The following is a 27,045-nucleotide window of genomic DNA, read 5'->3' on the forward strand; positions in this document are numbered from 1 at the left end:
CACTGTTGAGTCATCGACAAATTGAATTATGGTGTTGGAGTTGTGCCTGGCCATGCAGTCATGAGTGAACAGGAAGTACAGGAGGGGACTGAGCACGCACCCCTGAGGGGCCCATGTGTTGAGGATCAGCATGGCGGATGTGTTTTTACCTACCCTTACCACCTGGGGGCGGCCCGTCAGGAAGTCCAGGATCCAGTTGCAAAGGGAGGTGTTTAGTTCCAGGGTCCTTAGCTTATTGATGAGCTTTGAGGGCACTATGGTGTTGAATGCTGAGCTGTAGCCAATGAATAGCATTCTCACATAGGTGTTCCTTTTGTCAAGGTGGGAAAGGGCAGTGTGGAGTGCAATGGAGATTGCATCATCTGTGGATCTGTTGGGGCGGTATGCAAATTGGAGTGGGTCTAGGGTTTCTGGGATGATGGTGTTAATGTGAGCCATGACCAGCCTTTCAAAGCACTTCATGGCTACAGGTGTTGGTAGTCATTTAGGCAGGTTACCTTAGTGTTCTTGGGACTATGGTGGTCTGCTTAAAACATGTTGGTATTACAGACTCGGACAGGGAGAGGTTGAAAATGTCAGTGAAGACACTTGCCAGTTGGTCCGCGCATGCTCGCCCTGCGGCCTTGTGATTGTTTACCTGTTTAAAGGTCTCACTCACATCGGCTGCGGAGAGCGTGATCACACAGTCTTACGCAACAGCTGGTGCTCTCATGCATGTTTCAGTGTTATTTGCCTCGAAGCGAGCATAGAAGTAGTTTAGCTCATCTGATAGGCTCGTGTCACTGGGCAGCTCTCGGCTGTGCTTCCCTTTGTAGTCTGTAATGGTTTGCAAGCCCTGCCACATCCTACGAGCGTCCGAGCTGGTGTAGTACAATTCAATCTTAGTCCTGTACTGACACTTTGCGGTAGGCCTGTTTCACTGGGCAGCTCTCGGCTGTGCTTCCCATTGTACAAAATCAGTGAAAAAATAAGTTACAAACAACGCAAATAAACAAACAAAAAACACAATCAGCTGCGGGCACGTAAAACGTCTTCTCTGGCGCAATCGGTAAGAAACACTGAACCATGCATGAAAGCACCAGCTGTTATGGAAGACTGTGTGATCTCGCTCTCCATAAGACCTTGGAACAAGTTAACATTCACAAGGCCGCGGGCCAGACGTACTACCAGGATGTGTACACAGAGCATGCGCTGACCAGCTGGCAAGTGTCTTCACTGACATTTTCAACCTCTCCCTGACCCAGTCGAATACCTACGTTTCAAGGAGACCACCATAGTAGAGGTCTTCATGGATCCACCTGTACCCAAATACCCGAGACCCAATAAGGGATCCGAGCGGGTCCGGATCCAGAATTCTAAATAATGTCACGGGTCTGACTTAATATTCTGAATGGAGTTGCTGTTATTTGTAACTGTAGAATGAGAAAGTGCACTGCAGCCTCAATTAGCCTGCACATTGACTCAGTACTGGTACCCTGTGTATATAGCCATGTTATTACCTCATAACCCTGCACATTGACTCAGTACTGGTACCCTGTGTATATAGTCAAGTTATTACCTCAAACCCCTGCACATTGACTCAGTACTGGTACCCTGTGTATATATCCAAGTTATTACCTCGTACCCCTGCACATTGACTCAGTACTGGTACCCGGTGTATATAGTCAAGTTATTACCTCATACCCCTGCACATTGACTCAGTACTGGTACCCTGTGTATATAGCCAAGTTATTACCTCGTACCCCTGCACATGGACTCAGTACTGGTACCCTGTGTATATAGTCAAGTTATTACCTCATACCCCTGCACATTGACTCAGCACGGTTACCCTGTGTATATAGCCACGTTATTGCTACTCATTGGCTACTCAAACAGCGTGATTACTAACTACTGTAGACAGGTAACGTGAAACAGTGAGAAATTGTCTATCAGGAACAGGGACATTAACTAAACAACAAGGTAATAAGTCTTTTTTTATTATATGTGAGTCATTATCAACCTTTTGGACATATAGGGAGCATTACTTTTGTCACCAGGAACCTCCCTATTTTACTACATCACTGGTAGCCATGTCACATCAACCTCCCTATTTTACTACATCACTGGTAGCCATGTCATATCAACCTCCCTATTTTACTACATCACTGGTAGCCATGTCATATCAACCTCCCTATTTTACTACATCACTGGTAGCCATGTCATATCAACCTCCCTATTTTACTACATCACTGGTAGCCATATCTATACCTATTTACCTGTGTGTCTGTATGTTCACTAAGTACTGCAGTAACATACCTGTGTGTCTATATGTCCACTAAGTACTGCAGTAACATACCTGTGTGTCTATATGTCCACTAAGTTCTGCAGTAACATACCTGTGTGTCTATATATTCACTAAGTACTGTAGTAACATACCTGTGTGTGTCTGTATGTCCACTAAGTACTGCAGTAATGTGCCTGTGTGTCTATATGTCCACTAAGTACTGCAGTAATGTACCTTTGTATCTGTATGTAGGTTGAATGTGGGTTGGTAAGTTTCTAGCTGCCTGAGGCTCAGTAAGCCTTCTGTTATGTACTGTAATTCTCATTATCTGGCACAACTCACACTACAGCACTGTCATAAAGAAATCCTGGGGGCCGCGTCCCAAATGGCACCCTATTCCCTATACAGTACACTACAATTTAAACCCTAGTGAGAGCCTTAGTGCACTATATAGGGAATAGGGTACCATTTGGGACGCAGACCCTATCAAAAGTCCTCTATAAAAAGAGTGTGACTAAGACACAAAGAACAACGTTGCTATTTAGAGATTAAGGACGGATCGAGAGGAATCCGTCAAAAGCAGACCATTTATTTTGTCTCCAAATATTTAGTCTTGCTGTTTTCCCTGTCGTTGACAAGCACAATTAGTTCTAAGTCTAGGAGAATGCAGAAGTCCTATCAGTATGCAAATGTCGTTGCCTGCATTCACAAAATAGTTACCCATCTCCTTGACGATGAGATGAGCAAAAGTACTAAGAGATTCTAACCAAGGATCTGAACAAACATAGATCTATTTTCTATTCAGAAGTTCGATCTGCCGCGGTGCAGCTCAGTCTGCAGCAGATGTAGGGGTTAAGTGCCTTGCTAGAGGGCGTAACGATAGGAGATGGCATCTACAATACTAATGCCAGCAAGCAACCCTTCTATTCCTGGCCTTATACTGATTATACTGATTAATACTGATACTGCATTATACTGATTATACTGATAAACAACTGATGGAGCCACCAGTCTAACGGTCATTATACTGTTAACAAGACAACACCAACAGTCATTATACTGTTAACATGACAACACCAACAGTCATTATACTGTTAACATGACAACACCAACAGTCATTATACTGTTAACAAGACAACACCAACAGTCTAACAGTCATTATACTGTTAACAATACAACACCAACAGTCATTATACTGTTAACAAGACAACACCAACAGTCATTATACTGTTAACATGACAACACCAACAGTCATTATACTGTTAACATGACAACACCAACAGTCATTATACTGTTAACATGACAACACCAACAGTCATTATACTGTTAACAAGACAACACCAACAGTCTAACAATCATTATACTGTTAACAAGACAACACCAACAGTCATTATACTGTTAACATGACAACACCAACAGTCATTATACTGTTAACATGACAACACCAACAGTCATTATACTGTTAACATGACAACACCAACAGTCATTATACTGTTAACATGACAACACCAACAGTCTAACAGTCATTATACTGTTAACATGACAACACCAACAGTCATTATACTGTTAACAAGACAACACCAACAGTCATTATACTGTTAACAAGACAACACCAACAGTCATTATACTGTTAACATGACAACACCAACAGTCATTATACTGTTAGCATGACAACACCAACAGTCATTATACTGTTAACATGACAACACCAACAGTCATTATACTGTTAACAAGACAACACCAACAGTCATTATACTGTTAACATGACAACACCAACAGTCATTATACTGTTAACATGACAACACCAACAGTCTAACAGTCATTATACTGTTAACATGACAACACCAACAGTCATTATACTGTTAACATGACAACACCAACAGTCATTATACTGTTAACATGACAACACCAACAGTCATTATACTGTTAACATGACAACACCAACAGTCATTATACTGTTAACATGACAACACCAACAGTCTAACAGTCATTATACTGTTAACATGACAACACCAACAGTCATTATACTGTTAACAAGACAACACCAACAGTCTAACAGTCATTAACAAGTGATGGAGACAGCAGAGTAACAGTCATTATACTGTCAACAAGACGGAGCCAACAGTCTAGAATAATCTCCCAGAAAGCTAGTTAGATTGTTTATCTCTTGAATACTTAATTTTGCTTCTGCTCTTCTCCTCTGAATTGCTTCTGTCGTTAGGGTCTGACCTGTGTCTAGTTTCAGGGAACTCCAGGCATGCTGGAAATAAATGAGAGGGCTTTTTGTTCCTCTGTGGCATTATTTTGGAGTGTTTCACTGTGAGATCTCTGCCACAATAACAGCTCATAGCAGGCTTGGTAATAGAAGTGTCCAATCAGACACTGTGAGATCTCTGCCACAGTAACAGCTCATAGCAGGCTTGGGAATAGAAGTGTACAATCAGATTTCACCGGTTCTGACTATAAATCACCCAACAATACAGTGTCTCTATGAAACAGTGGTTCTGACGAGAAATTTCCAACAATTGTATTATTTTACCTAATTTAACTAGGGAAGTCAGTTAAGAACAAATTCTTATTTTCAATGACGGCCTAGGAACAGTGGGTTAACGGCCTTGTTCAGGGGCAAAACCCGGAAGCCTACAAGAAATCCCGCTATGCCCTGCGACGAACCATCAAACAGGAAAAGCGTCAATACAGGGCTAAGATTGGATCATACTACACCGGCTTCGACCCTCGTCGGATGTGGCAGGGCTTGGAAACTATTACAGACTACAAAGGGAAGCACAGCCGCGAGCTGCCCAGTGACACGAGCCTACCAGACGAGCTAAATCACTTCTATGCTCGCTTCGAGGCAAGCAACACTGAGGCATGCATGAGAGCATCAGCTGTTCCGGACGACTGTGTGATCACGCTCTCTGTAGCCGGTGTGAGTAAGACCTTTAAACAGGTTAACATACACAAGGCTGCGGGGCCAGATGGATTACCAGGACGTGTGCTCCGGGCATGTGCTGACCAACTGGCAGGTGTCTTCACTGACATTTTCAACCTCTCCCTGACTGAGTCTGTTTCAAGCAGATCACCATAGTCCCTGTACCCAAGGAAGCGAAGGTAACCTGCCTAAATGACTACCGCCCCGTAGCACTCACGTCTGTAACCATGAAGTGCTTTGAAAGGCTGGCCATGTCTCACATCAACACCATTATTCCAGAAACCATAGACCCACTCCAATTTGCATACCGCCCAAACAGATCCACAGATGATGCAATCTCTATTGCACTCCACACTGCCCTTTCCCACCTGGACAAAAGGAACACCTATGTGAGAACGCTATTCATTGACTACAGCTCAGCGTTCAACACCATAGTGCCCTCAAAGCTCATCACTAAGCTAAGGAACCTGGGACTAAACACCTCCCTCTGCAACTGGATCCTGGACTTCCTGACGGGCCGCCCCCAGGTGGTGAGGGTAGGTAGCAACACATTTGCCACGCTGATCCTCAACACTGGAGCTCCCCAGGGGTGCGTGCTAAGTCCCCTCCTGTATTCCCTGTTCACCCATAACTGCATGGCCAGGCACGACTCCAACACCATCATTAAGTTTGCTGATGACACAACAGTGGTAGGCCTGATCACCGACAATGATGAGACAGCCTATAGGGAGGAGGTCAGAGACCTGGCCGGGTGGTGCCAGAATAACAACCTATCCCTCAACGTAACCAAGACTAAGGAGATGATTGTGGACTACGGGAAAAGGAGCACCGAGCACGTCCCCATTCTCATCGACGGGGCTGTAGTGGAGCAGGTTGAGAGCTACAAATTCCTTGGTGTCCACATCAACAACAAACTAGAATGGTCCAAACACACCAAGACAGTTGTGAAGAGGGCACGACAAAGCCTAATCCACTTCAGGAAACTAAAAAGATTTGGCATGGGTCCTGAGATCCTCAAAAGGTTCTACAGCTGCAACATCGAGAGCATCCTGACTGGTTGCATCACTGCCTGGTACGGCAACTGCTCGGCCTCCGACCGCAAGACACTTCAGAGGGTAGTGCGTATGGCCCAGTGCATCACTGGGGCCAAGCTTCCTGCCATCCAGGACCTTTACACCAGGCGGTGTCAGAGGAAGACCCTAAAAATTGTCAAAGACCCCAGCCACCCCAGTCATAGACTGTTCTCTCTACTACCGCATGGCAAGCGATACCGGAGTGCCAAGTCTATGACAAAAAGGCTTCTCAACAGTTTTTACCCCCAAGCCATAATACTCCTGAACAGGTTACCAAATGGTTACCCAGACTATTTGCACTGTGTGCCCCCCCAACCCCTCTTTTACGCTACTGCTACTCTCTGTTCATCATATATGCATAGTCACTTTAACCATATCTACATACTACCTCAATCAGCCTGACTAACCGGTGTCTGTATATAGCCTCGCTACTCTTATTTTCAAATGTCTTTTTACTGTTGCTTTATTTCTTTACTTACACACACACACACACACACACACACACACACACACACACACACACACACACACACACACACACACACACACACACACACACACACACACACACACACACACACACACACACACACAAACATACCTTTCTTTTCGCACTATTGGTTAGAGCCTGTAAGTAAAGCATTTCACTGTAACGTCTACACCTGTTGTATTCGGCGCACGTGACAAATAAACTTTGATTTGATTTGATTTGAAAACGACAGATTTTTACCTTGTCAGCTCGGGGATTTGATCTTGCAACCTTTCGGTTACTAGTCCAACGCTCTAAACACTAGGCTAGGATTAAACAGTGGTTATGACTATAAATCTCCCAACAATACAGTCTCTCTATGAAACAGTGGTTCTGACTATTAATCACCCAACAATACAGTCTCTCTATGAAACAGTGGTTCTGACTATAAATCTCCCAACAATACAGTCTCTCTATGAAACAGTGGTTCTGACTATAAATCACCCAACAATACAGTCCCTCTATGAAACAGTGGTTCTGACTATAAATCTCCCAACAAAACAGTCCCTCTATGAAACAGTGGTTCTGACTATAAATCTCCCAACAATACAGTCTCTCTATGAAACAGTGGTTCTGACTATGAATCTCCCAACAATACAGTCCCTCTATGAAACAGTGGTTCTGACTATAAATCACCCAACAATACAGTCCCTCTATGAAACAGTGGTTCTGACTATAAATCTCCCAACAATACAGTCCCTCTATGAAACAGTGGTTCTGACTATAAATCTCCCAACAATACAGTCCCTCTATGAAACAGTGGTTCTGACTATAAATCTCCCAACAATACAGTCCCTCTATGAAACAGTGGTTCTGACTATGAATCTCCCAACAATACAGTCCCTCTATGAAACAGTGGTTCTGACTATAAATCTCCCAACAATACAGTCTCTCTATGAAACAGTGGTTCTGACTATGAATCTCCCAACAATACAGTCCCTCTATGAAACAGTGGTTCTGACTATGAATCTCCCAACAATACAGTCCCTCTATGAAACAGTGGTTCTGACTATAAATCTCCCAACAATAGTCTCTCTATGAAACAGTGGTTCTGACTATGAATCTCCCAACAATACAGTCTCTCTATGAAACAGTGGTTCTGACTATAAATCTCCCAACAATACAGTCTCTCTATGAAACAGTGGTTCTGACTATGAATCTCCCAACAATACAGTCCCTCTATGAAACAGTGGTTCTGACTATAAATCTCCCAACAATACAGTCCCTCTATGAAACAGTGGTTCTGACTATACATCTCCCAACAATACAGTCCCTCTATGAAACAGTGGTTCTGACTATAAATCTCCCAACAATACAGTCCCTCTATGAAACAGTGGTTCTGACTATAAATCTCCCAACAATACAGTCCCTCTATGAAACAGTGGTTCTGACTATAAATCTCCCAACAATACAGTCCCTCTATGAAACAGTGGTTCTGACTATAAATCTCCCAACAATACAGTCCCTCTATGAAACAGTGGTTCTGACTATAAATCTCCCAACAATACAGTCCCTCTATGAAACAGTGGTTCTGACTATAAATCTCCCAACAATACAGTCCCTCTATGAAACAGTGGTTCTGACTATAAATCTCCCAACAATACAGTCCCTCTATGAAACTGCTCTCTTCCTGTCACCACACGGACACAAACAAGACATTCATTGTTGTGGGGAAAAAAAATGAAAGATTAACTTTTTTCACAGCATCATTGAAGCTCCGTCCTCGTGGTATTTACAGTATCTCTCTCGCTACTATCCATCTCCCTCTCCCTCTCTCTCTCCTTCCCTCTCCATCCCCCCCCATCAAACAGACTTATTTCAACATATTTCAAGGCCTTCTTTCCCCCCGGAGATCAGTTGTTTCTTACCTCGTCCGGAAATGTGCCGGATGTGGGTGTCCGTCATACAAAGATAAAAAATCATATTCCTCTTCCACAGCGAAAGATTGAAAAACAATATGAATCCTGTTCATTTGTTCTGCTACTAATACCCAGGTACAGTTGGCGCCGTTGGGATATCCGTATGGGAAACCTGGGCTTTCTATGGTGCCGTTCTTGCCTTTAAATGTCCCTCCACACGTATGAATGAACCCTGGAAAGACAAGAAAACAAAAACCATGAGATCAGACACTTTTTTTTTTTTTACACTCAAAACATCATTTCTTCAACACTCCACCCGTACAGGTAACACATTTTGAACACTCAACAATTTTATCCAATACACTTTTATCCAATACACTGCAGCATTTCTCTAATTCCCTTCACAGTAACACTGATGTTTTGAGACAAACAACAGGTCTGGTAAATTGGTACCACCAGCTGGTCTGCACCTTCCCCATCCTACCCACTACCCACTACCCACTCTCCTGGTCTGCACCTTCCCCAGCCTACCCACTACCCACTACCCACTCTCCAGGTCTGCACCTTCCCCAGCCTACCCACTACCCACTCTCCTGGTCTGCACCTTCCCCACCCTACCCACTACCCACTACCCACTCTCCTGGTCTGTAGCTTCCCCAGCCTACCCACTACCCACTCTCCAGGTCTGCACCTTCCCCAGCCTACCCACTACCCACTACCCACTCTCCCGGTCTGCACCTTCCCCAGCCTACCCACTACCCACTACCCACTCTCCTGGTCTGTAGCTTCCCCACCCTACCCACTACCCACTCTCCTGGTCTGCACCTTCCCCAGCCTACCCACTACCCACTCTCCTGGTCTGCACCTTCCCCAGCCTACCCACTACCCACTACCCACTCTCCTGGTCTGCACCTTCCCCAGCCTACCCACTACCCACTCTCCTGGTCTGCACCTTCCCCAGCCTACCCACTACCCACTCTCCTGGTCTGCACCTTCCCCAGCCTACCCACTACCCACTACCCACTCTCCTGGTCTGCACCTTCCCCAGCCTACCCACTACCCACTACCCACTCTCCTGGTCTCTACCTTCCCCACCCTACCCACTACCCACTACCCACTCTCCTGGTCTGTAGCTTCCCCATCCCACCCACTACCCACTCTCCTGGTCTGCACCTTCCCCAGCCTACCCACTACCCACTCTCCTGGTCTGCACCTTCCCCACCCTACCCACTACCCACTACCCACTCTCCTGGTCTGCACCTTCCCCACCCTACCCACTACCCACTACCCACTCTCCTGGTCTGCACCTTCCCCACCCTACCCACTACCCACTCTCCTGGTCTGTAGCTTCCCCAGCCTACCCACTACCCACTCTCCTGGTCTGCACCTTCCCCACCCTACCCACTACCCACTACCCACTCTCCTGGTCTGTACCTTCCCCAGCCTACCCACTACCCACTCTCCTGGTCTGCACCTTCCCCAGCCTACCCACTACCCACTACCCACTCTCCTGGTCTGCACCTTCCCCAGCCTACCCACTACCCACTACCCACTCTCCTGGTCTGCACCTTCCCCAGCCTACCCACTACCCACTACCCACTCTCCTGGTCTCTACCTTCCCCACCCTACCCACTACCCACTCTCCTGGTCTGTAGCTTCCCCATCCCACCCACTACCCACTCTCCTGGTCTGCACCTTCCCCAGCCTACCCACTACCCACTCTCCTGGTCTGCACCTTCCCCACCCTACCCACTACCCACTACCCACTCTCCTGGTCTGCACCTTCCCCAGCCTACCCACTACCCACTCTCCTGGTCTGCACCTTCCCCAGCCTACCCACTACCCACTCTCCTGGTCTGCACCTTCCCCATCCTACCCACTACCCACTACCCACTCTCCTGGTCTGCACCTTCCCCACCCTACCCACTACCCACTACCCACTCTCCTGGTCTGCACCTTCCCCAGCCTACCCACTACCCACTCTCCTGGTCTGCACCTTCCCCAGCCTACCCACTACCCACTACCCACTCTCCTGGTCTGTAGCTTCCCCACCCTACCCACTACCCACTCTCCCGGTCTGCACCTTCCCCACCCTACCACTACCCACTACCCACTCTCCAGGTCTGCACCTTCCCCAGCCTACCCACTACCCACTACCCACTCTCCCGGTCTGTACCTTCCCCAGCCTACCCACTACCCACTCTCCCGGTCTGCACCTTCCCCACCCTACCCACTACCCACTACCCACTCTCCTGGTCTGTAGCTTCCCCACCCTACCCACTACCCACTACCCACTCTCCTGGTCTGCACCTTCCCCACCCTACCCACTACCCACTCTCCTGGTCTGCACCTTCCCCACCCTACCCACTACCCACTCTCCTGGTCTGCACCTTCCCCACCCTACCCACTACCCACTACCCACTCTCCTGGTCTGCACCTTCCCCAGCCTACCCACTACCCACTCTCCTGGTCTGCACCTTCCCCAGCCTACCCACTACCCACTACCCACTCTCCTGGTCTGCACCTTCCCCACCCTACCCACTACCCACTACCCACTCTCCTGGTCTGCACCTTCCCCAGCCTACCCACTACCCACTACCCACTCTCCTGGTCTGCACCTTCCCCAGCCTACCCACTACCCACTACCCACTCTCCTGGTCTCTACCTTCCCCACCCTACCCACTACCCACTACCCACTCTCCTGGTCTGTAGCTTCCCCATCCCACCCACTACCCACTCTCCTGGTCTGCACCTTCCCCAGCCTACCCACTACCCACTACCCACTCTCCTGGTCTGCACCTTCCCCATCCTACCCACTACCCACTACCCACTCTCCTGGTCTGCACCTTCCCCAGCCTACCCACTACCCACTCTCCTGGTCTGCACCTTCCCCACCCTACCCACTACCCACTACCCACTCTCCTGGTCTGCACCTTCCCCACCCTACCCACTACCCACTACCCACTCTCCTGGTCTGCACCTTCCCAGCCTACCCACTACCCACTACCCACTCTCCTGGTCTGCACCTTCCCCAGCCTACCCACTACCCACTACCCACTCTCCTGGTCTGCACCTTCCCCACCCTACCCACTACCCACTACCCACTCTCCCGGTCTGCACCTTCCCCACCCTACCCACTACCCACTCTCCTGGTCTGCACCTTCCCCACCCTACCCACTACCCACTACCCACTCTCCTGGTCTGCACCTTCCCCAGCCTACCCACTACCCACTACCCACTCTCCTGGTCTGTACCTTCCCCACCCTACCCACTACCCACTACCCACTCTCCAGGTCTGCACCTTCCCCACCCTACCCACTACCCACTACCCACTCTCCTGGTCTGTACCTTCCCCACCCTACCCACTACCCACTACCCACTCTCCTGGTCTCTACCTTCCCCACCCTACCCACTACCCACTACCCACTCTCCTGGTCTGCACCTTCCCCACCCTACCCACTACCCACTACCCACTCTCCTGGTCTCTACCTTCCCCACCCTACCCACTACCCACTCTCCTGGTCTGCACCTTCCCCACCCTACCCACTAGCCACTCTCCTGGTCTGTACCTTCCCCAGCCTACCCACTACCCACTACCCACTCTCCTGGTCTGCACCTTCCCCAGCCTACCCACTACCCACTCTCCTGGTCTGCACCTTCCCCAGCCTACCCACTACCCACTACCCACTCTCCTGGTCTGCACCTTCCCCAGCCTACCCACTACCCACTACCCACTCTCCTGGTCTGCACCTTCCCCACCCTACCCACTACCCACTACCCACTCTCCTGGTCTGCACCTTCCCCACCCTACCCACTACCCACTACCCACTCTCCTGGTCTGCACCTTCCCCAGCCTACCCACTACCCACTCTCCTGGTCTGCACCTTCCCCAGCCTACCCACTACCCACTACCCACTCTCCTGGTCTGTACCTTCCCCAGCCTACCCACTACCCACTACCCACTCTCCAGGTCTGCACCTTCCCCAGCCTACCCACTACCCACTCTCCTGGTCTGCACCTTCCCCACCCTACCCACTACCCACTACCCACTACCCACTCTCCTGGTCTGCACCTTCCCCACCCTACCCCTACCCACTACCCACTCTCCTGGTCTGCACCTTCCCCAGCCTACCCACTACCCACTCTCCTGGTCTGCACCTTCCCCACCCTACCCACTACCCACTCTCCTGGTCTGCACCTTCCCCACCCTACCCACTACCCACTACCCACTCTCCTGGTCTGTACCTTCCCCACCCTACCCACTACCCACTACCCACTCTCCTGGTCTGCACCTTCCCCACCCTACCCACTACCCACTCTCCAGGTCTGCACCTTCCCCAGCCTACCCACTACCCACTACCCACTCTCCCGGTCTGCACCTTCCCCAGCCTACCCACTACCCCTACCCACTCTCCTGGTCTGTACCTTCCCCCACCCTACCCCACTACCCACTCTCCTGGGTCTGCACCTTCCCCAGCCTACCCACTACCCACTCTCCTGGTCTGCACCTTCCCCAGCCTACCCACTACCCACTACCCACTCTCCTGGTCTGCACCTTCCCCAGCCTACCCACTACCCACTCTCCTGGTCTGCACCTTCCCCAGCCTACCCACTACCCACTCTCCTGGTCTGCACCTTCCCCAGCCTACCCACTACCCACTCTCCTGGTCTGCACCTTCCCCACCCTACCCACTACCCACTCTCCTGGTCTGCACCTTCCCCAGCCTACCCACTACCCACTACCCACTCTCCTGGTCTGCACCTTCCCCAGCCTACCCACTACCCACTCTCCTGGTCTGCACCTTCCCCAGCCTACCCACTACCCACTACCCACTCTCCAGGTCTGCACCTTCCCCACCCTACCCACTACCCACTCTCCTGGTCTGCACCTTCCCCAGCCTACCCACTACCCACTACCCACTCTCCTGGTCTGCACCTTCCCCAGCCTACCCACTACCCACTACCCACTCTCCAGGTCTGCACCTTCCCCATCCTACCCACTACCCACTACCCACTCTCCAGGTCTGCACCTTCCCCACCCTACCCACTACCCACTCTCCTGGTCTGCACCTTCCCCACCCTACCCACTACCCACTCTCCTGGTCTGCACCTTCCCCACCCTACCCACTACCCACTCTCCTGGTCTGCACCTTCCCCACCCTACCCACTACCCACTCTCCTGGTCTGCACCTTCCCCACCCTACCCACTACCCACTCTCCTGGTCTGCACCTTCCCCACCCTACCCACTACCCACTCTCCTGGTCTGCACCTTCCCCACCCTACCCACTACCCACTACCCACTCTCCTGGTCTGTAGCTTCCCCAGCCCACCCACTACCCACTACCCACTCAAGGTATTCCTAATACATGCACCAGTCTTCCCTCTTCTCTCCTACTGTCTGCAGGCAGGCTGGCAAAAAACTCATTACCTTAACATGATGGGTCAGACACTTACCACACTGGTCAGACTACAAATACTTTGATTATTTGGGTTAGGCTTTGTGGTGAAAAATGTAATTTCCATTAATTAGGAGATTTTCAATGCACAAACACACGCAGTCACATACACACAAAAACAACACACATCACACACACACTACACACTCTGCCTATGACAAGGACAAGCCAAAGCTTAGCTGTTTTATTGAAACGCAACTCTGCAAATGGTCTATTAATACAAATCCAAGTGTAATTAAGATGCATGATTTATCCCCCTTCACTGCCTTTCCCCTACAGGAGTAATTACCGTCCATCTTAATTAACAGGTCAATTATGTTTAGGTTTCCATTGTGTTGACCAGAAGACAGATTCTACTGTCGTCTCCCTTGAGATTTGAGTCTGGTCGAGTACCAACTGGTACCCTGTTCCCTCTTACTGTGCATTTGGAAAGTATTCAGACACCCTTCCCTTTTTACACATTTTGTTACGTTACAGCCTTATTTTGAAATAGATTACATTTTTTTGCCTCATCAATCTAGACACAATACCCCATAATGACATCACAATACCCCATAATGACATCACAATACCCCATAATGACATCACAATATCCCATAATGACATCACAATACACCATAATGACATCACAATACCCCATAATGACATCACAATATCCCATAATGACATCACAATACACCATAATGACATCACAATACCCCATAATGACATCACAAAACCCCATAATGACATCACAATATCCCATAATGACAAAGCGAAAACTTGTTTTTTAAACATTTTTGCAAATGTATTAATAAAAAACTTAAATTCCTTATTTTTACATAAGTATTCAGACCCTTTGCTATCAGACTTGAAATTGAGCTCAGGTGCATCCTGTTTCCATTGATCATCCTTGAGATGTTTCTACAACTTGATTGGAGTCCACCTGTGGTACATTCACTTGATTGGACATGATTTGGAAAGGCACACACCTGTCTATATAAGGTCCCACAGTTGATAGTGCACGTCAGAGCAAAAACCAAGCCATGAGGTCGAAGGAATTGTCCATAGAGCTCAGAGACAGGATTGTGTCGAGGCACAGATCAGGAGAAGGGTACCAAAACAATGTCTGTAGCATTGAAGGTCCCCAAGACCAGCACACTTGGAGTTTGCCAAAAGGCACCTAAAGGACTCTCAGACCATGAGAAACTAGATTCTCTGGTCTGATGAAACCAAGATTGAACTCTTTGGCCTGAATGCCAAGCATCACGTCTGGAGGAAACCTGGCACCATCCCTACAAGGTGGTGGCAGCATCATGCTGTAGGGATGTTTTTCAGCGGCAGGGACTGGGAGACAAGTCAGGATCGAGGGACAGATGAAAGGAGCAAAGTACAGAGAGATCCTTGATGAAAACCTGCTCCAGAGCGCTCAGGACCTCAGACTGGGCTGAAGGGTCACCAACAGGACACCGACCTTAAGCGCACAGCCAAGACAACACAGAATTGGCTTCGGGACAAGTCTCTGAATGTCCTTGAGTGGCCCAGCCAGAGCCTAGACTTGAACCCGATCGAACATCTCTGAAAATAGCTGTGTAGCAACGCTCCCCATCCAACCTGACAGAGCTTGAGAGGATCTGCAGAGAAGAATGGGAGAAACTCCCCAAATACAGGTGTGCCAAGCTTGTAGCGTCATACCCAAGAAGACTTGAGGCTGTAATCGCTGCCAAAAGTGCTTCAACAAAGTACTGAGTAAAGGGTCTGAATACTTATGTAAATGTGATATTATTTATTTATTTTTTATACATTTGCAAAATTTTCTAAAAACCTGTTTTTGCTTTGTCATTATGGAGTATTTGTGTGTAGATTAATGAGGGGAAAAGCAATTTAATCCATTTTAGAATAAGGCTGCAACGTAACAAACAAGAGGAAAAAGTCAAGAGGTCTGAATACTTTCCGAATGCCCTGTATATAGACCAGGGCCCATAGGGTAGTGGACTACTATAGACCAGGGCCCATAGGGTAGTGGACTACTATAGACCAGGGCCCATAGGGTAGTGGACTACTATAGACCAGGGCCCATAGGGTAGTGGACTACTATAGACCAGGGTCTATAGGGTAATGTACTACTATAGACCAGGGTCTATAGGGTAATGTACTACTATAGACCAGGGCCCATAGGGTAATGGACTACTATAGACCAGGGCCCATAGGGTAGTGGACTACTATAGACCAGGGCCCATAGGGTAGTGGACTACTATAGACCAGGGTCTATAGGGTAATGTACTACTGTAGACCAGGGTCTATAGGGTAGTGGACTACTATAGACCAGGGTAATGCATTAGGGAATAAGGTGCTATTTGGAACAGAATCAGAATCAAACCTCAGGGGAGAAGCTCTGATTGGTTGCGTGACTATTGAACAGCCAACTTCCAATCAGGGCTAAAAAAAAAAAAGTTCACATGTGTTTGCTGACGCTGCTGAATACTTGCTGTTTATCTGGTGAAGAAATACATAAAGACATGTTTTAAAATGTACGCCAACACATCCCCAAATCCATTGAACAAAGCGTAACTAAGAACATTAACACACCGCTCAATGAGGAGCGCACAGGCCAAGGTTGAGTTGTCGCAGAGCTTAAATGATGTGAGGCTGTGGACTATTCAAACTGGGAGACTCTACGTAGCTTTTGTCCTCAGGGAGACAGAAACCTACTGTAGCTGTGGACTATTCAAACTGGGAGATTTCATGTAGCTATTGTCCTCAGGGAGAGACTTTAACTCACAGCTCAACCTCTCTCTCTCTCTTCTCTCTCTCTCCTGTCTCCTCTCTCTTCTCTCTCTTTTTCTCTCTCCTTCCTCTCTCTCTCCCTCACTCTTTCTCCCTCCATCTCTGAGTAAGCCATCTATTATGTGAATATGAATCAGGTTCCTTCTCAACACAGCAGCGAATTAAAAATGCTTGTAATGTGTTACACGCTGACGTTTCTATAAAAGCTTTTTTTTTGTATCTATGAAAATAAATTGTAAACATTTATCTTGTTGATTCAACTTCAAAGGAAACATATGAACAAGTATTCTGGTCTTTCAGAGGAGAGGACATGCATGAATTTCATTAAGCTGTGTTTTATGATACACTATGTGTTCATTTTGTAGGTTAATGCCATTGCAGAAGGCTTCGTGCTCCTTTCATCCATCGCCCCAATAATCTAGATTATACAGTGTTCTCCCTGGGGCAGCCGAAGACACACAAAGACAGAGATCCATGAAACCGACGCCTACCGTTAAAACATTTCAAATGAACCATTATTTAGCCTTTGTTTTTTTTTAAAACATTATAGTCTATTGATTTGGTATATGTTGAAGTATATGTACGCTGACCTCACAAAATGAATTGTCATGAAAATGGACCATAAAGTTATGGTGTGGAGGGGAGGGGGGGGGGGCTGTTGTAATGGAACAACGACACCGAAACCACCAGTGTAATTCCTACTTCCCAAACCGTCCTTTGCGATAAGGAAGTGCATTAACGACACGCTGTGAATGTGCAGCAGAGAAAAGGGATCAGATATATGAATCAGCATCCCAATACATAATTCCCAATATAATATAAGGCAGGTTGGTGATGAGCTCCAGCTGCAAATCCACTAGTTACATTTACAGCCATATCACATCCAGCTATACTGGTCTATAGTCCTTACAGCCATATCACATCCAGCTATACTGGTCTATAGTCCATACAGCCATATCACATCCAGCTATACTGGTCTATAGTCCATACAACCATATCACATCCAGCTATACTGGTCTATAGTCCTTACAGCCATATCACACCCAGCTATACTGGTCTATAGTCCTTACAGCCATATCACATCCAGCTATACTGGTCTATAGTCCTTACAGCCATATCACATCCAGCTATACTGGTCTATAGTCCTTACAGCCATATCACATCCAGCTATACTGGTCTATAGTCCTTACAGCCATATCACATCCAGCTATACTGGTCTATAGTCTAGTCCTTACAGCCATATCACATCCAGCTATACTGGTCTATAGTCCATACAGCCATATCACATCCAGCTATACTGGTCTATAGTCTAGTCCTTATAGCCATATCACATCCAGCTATACTGGTCTATAGTCTAGTCCATACAGCCATATCACATCCAGCTATACTGGTCTATAGTCTAGTCCTTACAGCCATATCACATCCAGCTATACTGGTCTATAGTCCTTACAGCCATATCACATCCAGCTATACTGGTCTATAGTCCTTACAGCCATATCACATCCAGCTATACTGGTCTATAGTCCTTACAACCATATCACATCCAGCTATACTGGTCTATAGTCTAGTCCTTACAGCCATATCACATCCAGCTATACTGGTCTATAGTCTAGTCCTTACAGCCATATCACATCCAGCTATACTGGTCTATAGTCCTTACAGCCATATCACATCCAGCTATACTGGTCTATAGTCTAGTCCTTACAGCCATATCACATCCAGCTATACTGGTCTATAGTCTAGTCCTTACAGCCATATCACATCCAGCTATACTGGTCTATAGTCTAGTCCTTATAGCCATATCACATCCAGCTATACTGGTCTATAGTCCTTACAGCCATATCACATCCAGCTATAATGGTCTATAGTCCTTACAGCCATATCACATCCAGCTATACTGGTCTATAGTCTAGTCCTTACAGCCATATCACATCCAGCTATACTGGTCTATAGTCTAGTCCATACAGCCATATCACATCCAGCTATACTGGTCTATAGTCCTTACAGCCATATCACATCCAGCTATACTGGTCTATAGTCTAGTCCTTACAGCCATATCACATCCAGCTATACTGGTCTATAGTCCTTACAGCCATATCACATCCAGCTATACTGGTCTATAGTCTAGTCCATACAGCCATATCACATCCAGCTATACTGGTCTATAGTCCTTACAGCCATATCACATCCAGCTATACTGGTCTATAGTCTAGTCCTTACAGCCATATCACATCCAGCTATACTGGACCTAAAAGGTAAGTCAGCCAACAGTAGATAGATAGAGTCTTTATACTGAGAGATCCCCCATCAGGCTCTCTCTGACTACAGTAGCAGGATAGACAGTAGATAGATAGAGTCTTTATACTGAGCACTGGAAAGGTCACGCTTATGGTCTTATAGTGGATTTCTCTCTGCTCTGTTTCTCTCTTTCTCTCTGTCTCTGTCTCTCTGTGTTTCTCTGTCTCTGTTTCTATGTCTCTGTTTCTCTCTTTCTTCCCCCTTCTTTAGTCATACAGGTTACCACATTAGCACAGTGAGAATGGATATCTCCATGTGAGAATGGATATCTCCGTGAGAATGGATATCTCAGTGAGAATGGATATCTCCGTGTGAATGGATATCTCCATGTGAGAATGGATATCTCCGTGAGAATGGATATCTCAGTGAGAATGGATATCTCAGTGAGAATGGATATCTCCGTGTGAATGGATATCTCAGTGAGAATGGATATCTCAGTGAGAATGGATATCTCAGTGAGAATGGATATCTCCGTGAGAATGGATATCTCCGTGAGAACGGATATCTCAGTGTGAATGGATATCTCAGTGAGAATGGATATCTCCGTGTGAATGGATATCTCAGTGAGAATGGATATCTCAGTGAGAATGGATATCTCAGTGAGAATGGATATCTCCGTGAGAATGGATATCTCCGTGAGAACGGATATCTCAGTGTGAATGGATATCTCCGTGTGAGATACCTTTGTCTCAAAATGTCTCCTGAAAACTGATCTCCCACCACAACCAATGTCTCAGTTTCCTTCAGCAGGGTTTTTCCACCTTGTTCCTAAATATAACAAAACACAGACCTGAAAACGAAGCTATCCAATATGAGTGTTTTCTACTCCAGCGTTCAGGCCTATTGATTGAACAGAGGCCAGGTAATCTCACACAGGATAGGTAGACCAATATAAATACCCTTCAAATATGATTCACAACTAAAATTAAAAACTGTCATAAAATGAACGATAGAGTATTGACAATTTCTTTCCCCCCACCGCCGCCCAGTGTTACGGCGCCAATAAAATATTTCACCTAGTATTGAATGTCTATCGTCATCAGCCTAGACGTGTTTTGATCCCAATTCCTTATCAAAAACCTCTTGTGTGTCTGTAGAAATAATGCAAGGTTTTATATTTTAGTCGACGTTTGGAAAAACAAAAAGCCCCAGCTCTTCTCAGATGTCTGACAGCCTGTGGTGTAAACACAAATCATAAAATGTGGAGAATACTTGAGAGGTGAGCAAAACAACCATAACATAGAAGAGTAAACTGTATGTAGACGGTAAGCCTGATAAGATGGCCCTCTAAAGAGATCCATTTTAGAAACATGACTGTGCAGCTGTACTCAGAACTACAGTATTGGACCACATCTACCATTGATAGAATGGATTGTAGTCCAGTCCCTTTGCCATGATGTGAAAAGGAAAACATTTCCCAGAATCTAAACAGACAAGTGAAGCTCTACTACTGTATCAAATTAAATGTATTTATAAAGCCCTTCTTACATCAGCTGATATCTCAAAGTGCTGTACAGAAACCCAGCCTAAAACCCCCCAAACAGCAAGCAATGCAGGTGTAGAAGCACGGTGGCTAGGAAAAACTCCCTAGAAAGACCAAAACCTAGGAAGAAACCTAGAGAGGAACCAGGCTATGAGGGGTGGCCAGTCCCCTTCTGGCTGTGCCGGGTAGAGATTATAACAGAACATGGCCAAGATGTTTAAATGTTCATAGATGACCAGCAGGGTCAGATAATAATAAGCACAGTGGCTGTACATCATGAGTCTGTCACTAGAACATATAGAGTGACAGTAAGATATTCCATTTGGAATTAACACCCAAAACAATCTGTCACGGTTGTCGTAGGAATGAGCGGACCAAAGTGCAGCGTGTGTGTCGTTCCACATTTTATTTATACTGTGAAACTATGCAATAACATAAATAAACTTGAATGACAAAAAAAACAAGAAACCGTGACGCAGAGGTGAAACAAACACTACTCAAAACTAATCTCCCACAAACCCAGGTGGGAAAAAAATTACCTACTTAAGTATGATCTCCAATTAGGAACAACGAGGACCAGCTGCCTCTAATTGTAGATCATCCCAAACAAAACCAACATAGAAATACAAAACTAGAACATGAACATAGAAATACAACACATAGAAAAACACCCCCTGTCACGCCCTGACCTACTCTACCCTAGAAAATAACATCTTTCTATGGTCAGGACGTGACACAATGACTTCAGGTTACCTGATGAGTCTATCTATATAACTTAGAATTCAGGGCTCTGACACATTCCATTTGGAGTCTAGAAATTCCTCGAAAATGAACCCAAGATCACAACACTCCATCTGAATATCTCTACTGAACAAGGACATTACTGCTGAGGTTGTTTGGTATTTGGTGGTCCAGTGTGTGTGTGTGTGTGTGTGTGTGTGTGTGTGTGTGTGTGTGTGTGTGTGTGTGTGTGTGTGTGTGTGTGTGTGTGTGTGCGTGCCTGCACATATGTGTACCTGTGTGTGAAACAGAGAGAAGAGAGAGAGAGCGTGAGAGAGTGTGTGAGAGAGAGCGTGACAGAGACAGAGAGAGACAGAAAGAGAGAGCGTGAGAGAGAGCGTGAGAGAGAGAGAGACAGAGAGAGACAGAGAGAGAGAGACAGAGAGAGACAGAGAGAGAGAGACAGAGAGACAGAGAGAGAGACAGAGAGAGAGAGACAGAGAGAGAGATACAGAGAGATAGAGAGACAGAGAGACAGAGAGATAGAGAGACAGAGAGACAGAGAGATAGAGAGAGAGAGAGAGAGAGACAGAGCGTGAGAGAGAGAGAGAGAGAGAGAGAGAGACAGAGCGTGAGAGAGAGAGAGAGAGAGACAGAGAGAGAGAGAGACAGAGAGAGAGAGAGAGGACCGAGAGAGAGAGAGACAGAGAGAGAGAGAGACCGAGAGAGAGAGAGACGAGAGAGAGAGAGAGAGAGAGAGAGATAGAGAGAGAGAGAGAGAGAGAGAGACAGAGAGAGAGAGAGAGAGAGAGAGAGAGAGAGTATAGAGAGGAGAAGAGAGAGAGAGAGAGAGAGAGAGCGAGAGTTGCTGTTCAATACAGTAATATAACACTGCTGCAACATAATAATAGAATGCCTGGACAGTATTCAGTTGAATTGATGAGAAATACAAACCTAAATCGAAGTTGAATATAAAGAAATAAACAGGGGACACATTGTCAATAGTCTAAATATGACACCTCAGGACACCTCAGGACACCTCAGGACACCTCAGGACACATTGTCAATAGTCTAAATATAATTCCTCAGGACACCTCAGGACACCTCAGGACAGGTTGTCAATAGTCTAAATATAATTCCTCAGGACACCTCAGGACACCTCAGGACACCTCAGGACACATTGTCAATAGTCTAAATATAACACCTCAGGACACATTGACAATAGTCTAAATATAACACCTCAGGACACATTGACAATAGTCTAAATATAACACCTCAGGACACCTCAGGACACCTCAGGACACATTGTCAATAGTCCAAATATAACACCTCAGGACAGGTTGACAATAGTCCAAATATAACACCTCAGGACACCTCAGGACACCTCAGGACACATTGACAATAGTCCAAATATAACACCTCAGGACAGGTTGACAATAGTCCAAATATAACACCTCAGGACACCTCAGGACACATTGTCAATAGTCCAAATATAATATCTCAGGACACATTGTCAATAGTCCAAATATAACACCTCAGGACACCTCAGGACACCTCAGGACAGGTTGTCAATAGTCCAAATATAACACCTCAGGACAGGTTGACAATAGTCTAAATATAACACCTCAGGACACAATAGCCCAAATAACCAGTATGATTCTTCACAGTGAGATAAATAAATGATCCATCTGCTATTTGTGCATTTACTTATTCATAACAGAAAATATTTGCAATATTATCTTATGCAATGTTTCGGTTTTTTGCTAGCTGAGATGAGTGACATTTGTTATGTTTAATAAACTATCAACAAGTCAATCTGTTGTTCAGAAAATCTGTGAGAGTGTGAATGATTATTAATCTCTGTGAGAGTGTGAATGATTATTAATCTCTGTGAGAGTGTGAATGATTATTAATCTCTGTGATGGTGTGAATGATTATTAATCTCTGTGAGAGTGTGAATGATTATTAATCTCTGTGAGAGTGTGAATGATTATTAATCTCTGTGAGAGTGTGAATGATTATTAATCTCTGTGAGAGTGTGAATGATTATTAATCTGTGTGTGTATGAATGATTATTAATCTCTGTGATGGTGTGAATGATTATTAATCTCTGTGAGAGTGTGAATGATTATTAATCTCTGTGATGGTGTGAATGATTATTAATCTCTGTGAGAGTGTGAATGATTATTAATCTGTGATGGTGTGAATGATTATTAATCTCTGTGAGAGTGTGAATGATTATTAATCTGTGAGAGTGTGAATGATTATTAATCTCTGTGAGAGTGTGAATGATTATTAATCTCTGTGAGAGTGTGAATGATTATTAATCTCTGTGAGAGTGTGAATGATTATTAATCTCTGTGATGGTGTGAATGATTATTAATCTCTGTGAGAGTGTGAATGATTAGTAATTTGTGACGTGCTACCTGTCCCAGACCTGCTGTTTTCAACTCTCCAGAGACAGCAGGAGCGGTAGAGATACTCTGAATGATCGGCTATGAAAAGCCAACTGACATTTACTCCTGAGGTGCTGACCTGTTGCACCCTCGACAACTACTGTGCTTATTATTATCTGACCCTGCTGGTTATCTATGAACGTTTGAACATCTTGGCCATGTTCTGTTTTAATCTCCACCCGGCACAGCCAGAAGAAGACTGGCCACCCCTCATAGCCTTGTTCCTCTCTAGGTTTCTTCCTAGGTTCTGGCCTTTCTAGGGAGTTTTTCCTAGCCACCGTGCTTCTACACCTGCATTGCTTGCTGTTTGGGGGTTTTAGGCTGGGTTTCTGTACAGCACTTTGAGATATCAGCTGATGTAAGAAGGGCTATATAAATACATTTGATTTGATTTGATTTGATGGTGTGAATGATTATTAATCTCTGTGAGAGTGTGAATTATTATTCATCTCTGTGATGGTGTGAATGATTATTAATCTCTGTGAGAGTGTGAATGATTATTAATCTCTGTGAGAATGTGAATGATTATTAATCTCTGTGAGAATGTGAATGATTATTAATCTCTGTGAGAGTGTGAATGATTATTAATCTCTGTGAGAGTGGGAATGATTATTAATCTGTGAGAGTGTGAATGATTATTAATCTCTGTGAGAATGTGAATGATTATTAATCTCTGTGAGAGTGTGAATTATTATCAATCTGCGTGAGAGTGTGAATGATTATTAATCTCTGTGAGAGTGTGAATGATTATTAATCTCTGTGATGGTGTGAATGATTATTAATCTCTGTGATGGTGTGAATGATTATTAATCTCTGTGAGAGTGTGAATGATTATTAATCTGTGTGAGAGTGTGAATGATTATTAATCTCTGTGAGAGTGGGAATAATTATTAATCTCTGTGAGAGTGTGAATGATTATTAATCTCTGTAAGAGTGTGAATGATTATTAATCTCTGTGAGAGTGTGAATGATTATTAATCTCTGTGAGAGTGTGAATGATTATTAATCTCTGTGAGAGTGTGAATTATTATTAATCTCTGTGAGAGTGTGAATGATTATTAATCTCTGTGATGGTGTGAATGATTATTAATCTCTGTGAGAGTGTGAATGATTATTAATCTCTGTGATGGTGTGAATGATTATTAATCTCTGTGAGAGTGTGAATGATTATTAATCTCTGTGAGAGTGTGAATGATTATTAATCTGTGTGTGTATGAATGATTATTCATCTCTGTGAGAGTGTGAATGATTATTAATCTCTGTGAGAGTGTGAATTATTACTAATTTGTGACGTGCTACCTGTCCCAGACATGGTGTTTTCAACTCTCTAGAGACAGTAGGAGCGGTAGAGATACTCTGAATGATCGGCTATGAAAAGCCAACTGACATTTACTCCTGAGGTGCTGACCTGTTGCACCCTGGACAGCCACTGTGCTTATTATTATCTGACCCTGCTGGTCATCTATGAACATTTGAACATCTTGGCCATGTTCTGTTATAATCTCCACCCGGCACAGCCAGAAGAGGACTGGCCACCCCTCATAGCCTGGTTCCTCTCTAGGTTTCTTCCTAAGGTGCTGGCCTTTCTAGGGAGTTTTTCCTAGGGAGTTTTTCCTAGCCACTGTGCTTCTACACCTGCATTGCTTGCTGTTTGGGGGTTTTAGGCTGGGTTTCTGTACAGCACTTTGAGATATCAGCTGATGTAAGAAGGGCTTTATAAATACATTAGATTTCATTTGATTTGATGGTGTGAATGATTATTAATCTGTGATGGTGTGAATGATTATTAATCTCTGTGATGGTGTGAATGATTATTGATCTCTGTGAGAGTGTGAATGATTATTCATCTCTGATGGTGTGAATGATTATTGATCTCTGTGAGAGTGTGAATGATTATTAATCTCTGTGATGGTGTGAATGATTATTAATCTCTGTGAGAGTGTGAATGATTATTAATCTCTGTGATGGTGTGAATGATTATTAATCTGTGATGGTGTGAATGATTATTAATCTCTGTGAGAGTGTGAATGATTATTAATCTCTGTGAGAGTGTGAATGATTATTAATCTCTGTGAGAGTGTGAATGATTATTAATCTCTGTGAGAGTGTGAATGATTATTAATCTCTGTGAGAGTGTGAATGATTATTAATCTCTGTGAGAGTGTGAATGATTATTAATCTCTGTGAGAGTATGAATGATTATTAATCTCTGTGATGGTGTGAATGATTATTAATCTCTTTGATGGTGTGAATGATTATTAATCTCTGTGAGAGTGTGAATGATTATTAATCTCTGTGAGAGTGTGAATGATTATTAATCTCTGTGAGAGTGAATGATTATTAATCTGTGATGGTGTGAATGATTATTAATCTCTGTGGGTGTGAATGATTATTAATCTCTGTGAGAGTGTGAATGATTATTAATCTCTGTGAGAGTGAATGATTATTAATCTGTGATGGTGTGAATGATTATTAATCTCTGTGGGTGTGAATGATTATTAATCTCTGTGAGAGTGTGAATGATTATTAATCTCTGTGAGAGTGTGAATGATTATTAATCTCTGTGATGGTGTCACGTCCTGACCAGTATAGGGGTTATTTGTTATTGTAGTTTGGTCAGAACGTGGCAGGGGGTGTTTGTTTAATGTGTTTTTCGGGGTTTGTTGGGCAATGTTCTATGTTAGTCTATTTCTATGTCTGTGTCTAGTTTATCTATTTCTATGCTTAGTTTATTGGTTTGACCTTCAATTGGAGGCAGCTGTGTCTCATTGCCTCTAATTGAAGGTCCTATTTAGTAGGGGTGTTTTTTCATGGGTTTTTGTGGGTAGTTGTTCCGTATTGTGTAGCTGTGTGTCTCACAGGACTGTTTTCTCGTCGTTGTTTTTGTTTAAGTGTTTGTTTTGGTTTTTCATCTTAATAAAGAAGAAGAGTATTCACATTCCCGCTACGCCTTGGTCCCATCTTTACGACGAACGTGACAGTAGGTGTGAATGATTATTCTCAAAGTTTAATCTACAGGTTTGTTTATTACATCTCAATTATAATTGTTCTGTTTAAATAGCCTTTAACTGCAGTTTGATTGAATTTTTATTTTGCTAGCGTTAGTTTCCTCCCTAATACTCTGTTTCCAACATTACAAATCCGTATCAGTCAGCCAGATCCAGTGGCTGTTTATAAATTGCCCTTCGTGTTATATCTCCCCCAATTAC

At 45.1% G+C, this 27,045-nt stretch overlaps 1 protein-coding gene across 1 annotated transcript in view; it reads right to left on the reverse strand.

Annotated features, from left to right (window-relative positions):
• LOC115187885 (CUB and sushi domain-containing protein 3-like) overlaps positions 1-27,045 on the reverse strand; it is a 1,475,978-nt gene that overhangs the window by 427,508 nt on the left and 1,021,425 nt on the right. Inside the window, 1 exon segment of the mRNA XM_029746934.1 lies at positions 8,666-8,888. Within this exon segment, the coding sequence (XP_029602794.1) occupies positions 8,666-8,888 (223 nt within the window).

The sequence above is a fragment of the Salmo trutta genome, unplaced genomic scaffold (genome assembly GCF_901001165.1).
Source record: "Salmo trutta unplaced genomic scaffold, fSalTru1.1, whole genome shotgun sequence".
Taxonomy (NCBI): Eukaryota; Metazoa; Chordata; class Actinopteri; order Salmoniformes; family Salmonidae; genus Salmo; species Salmo trutta.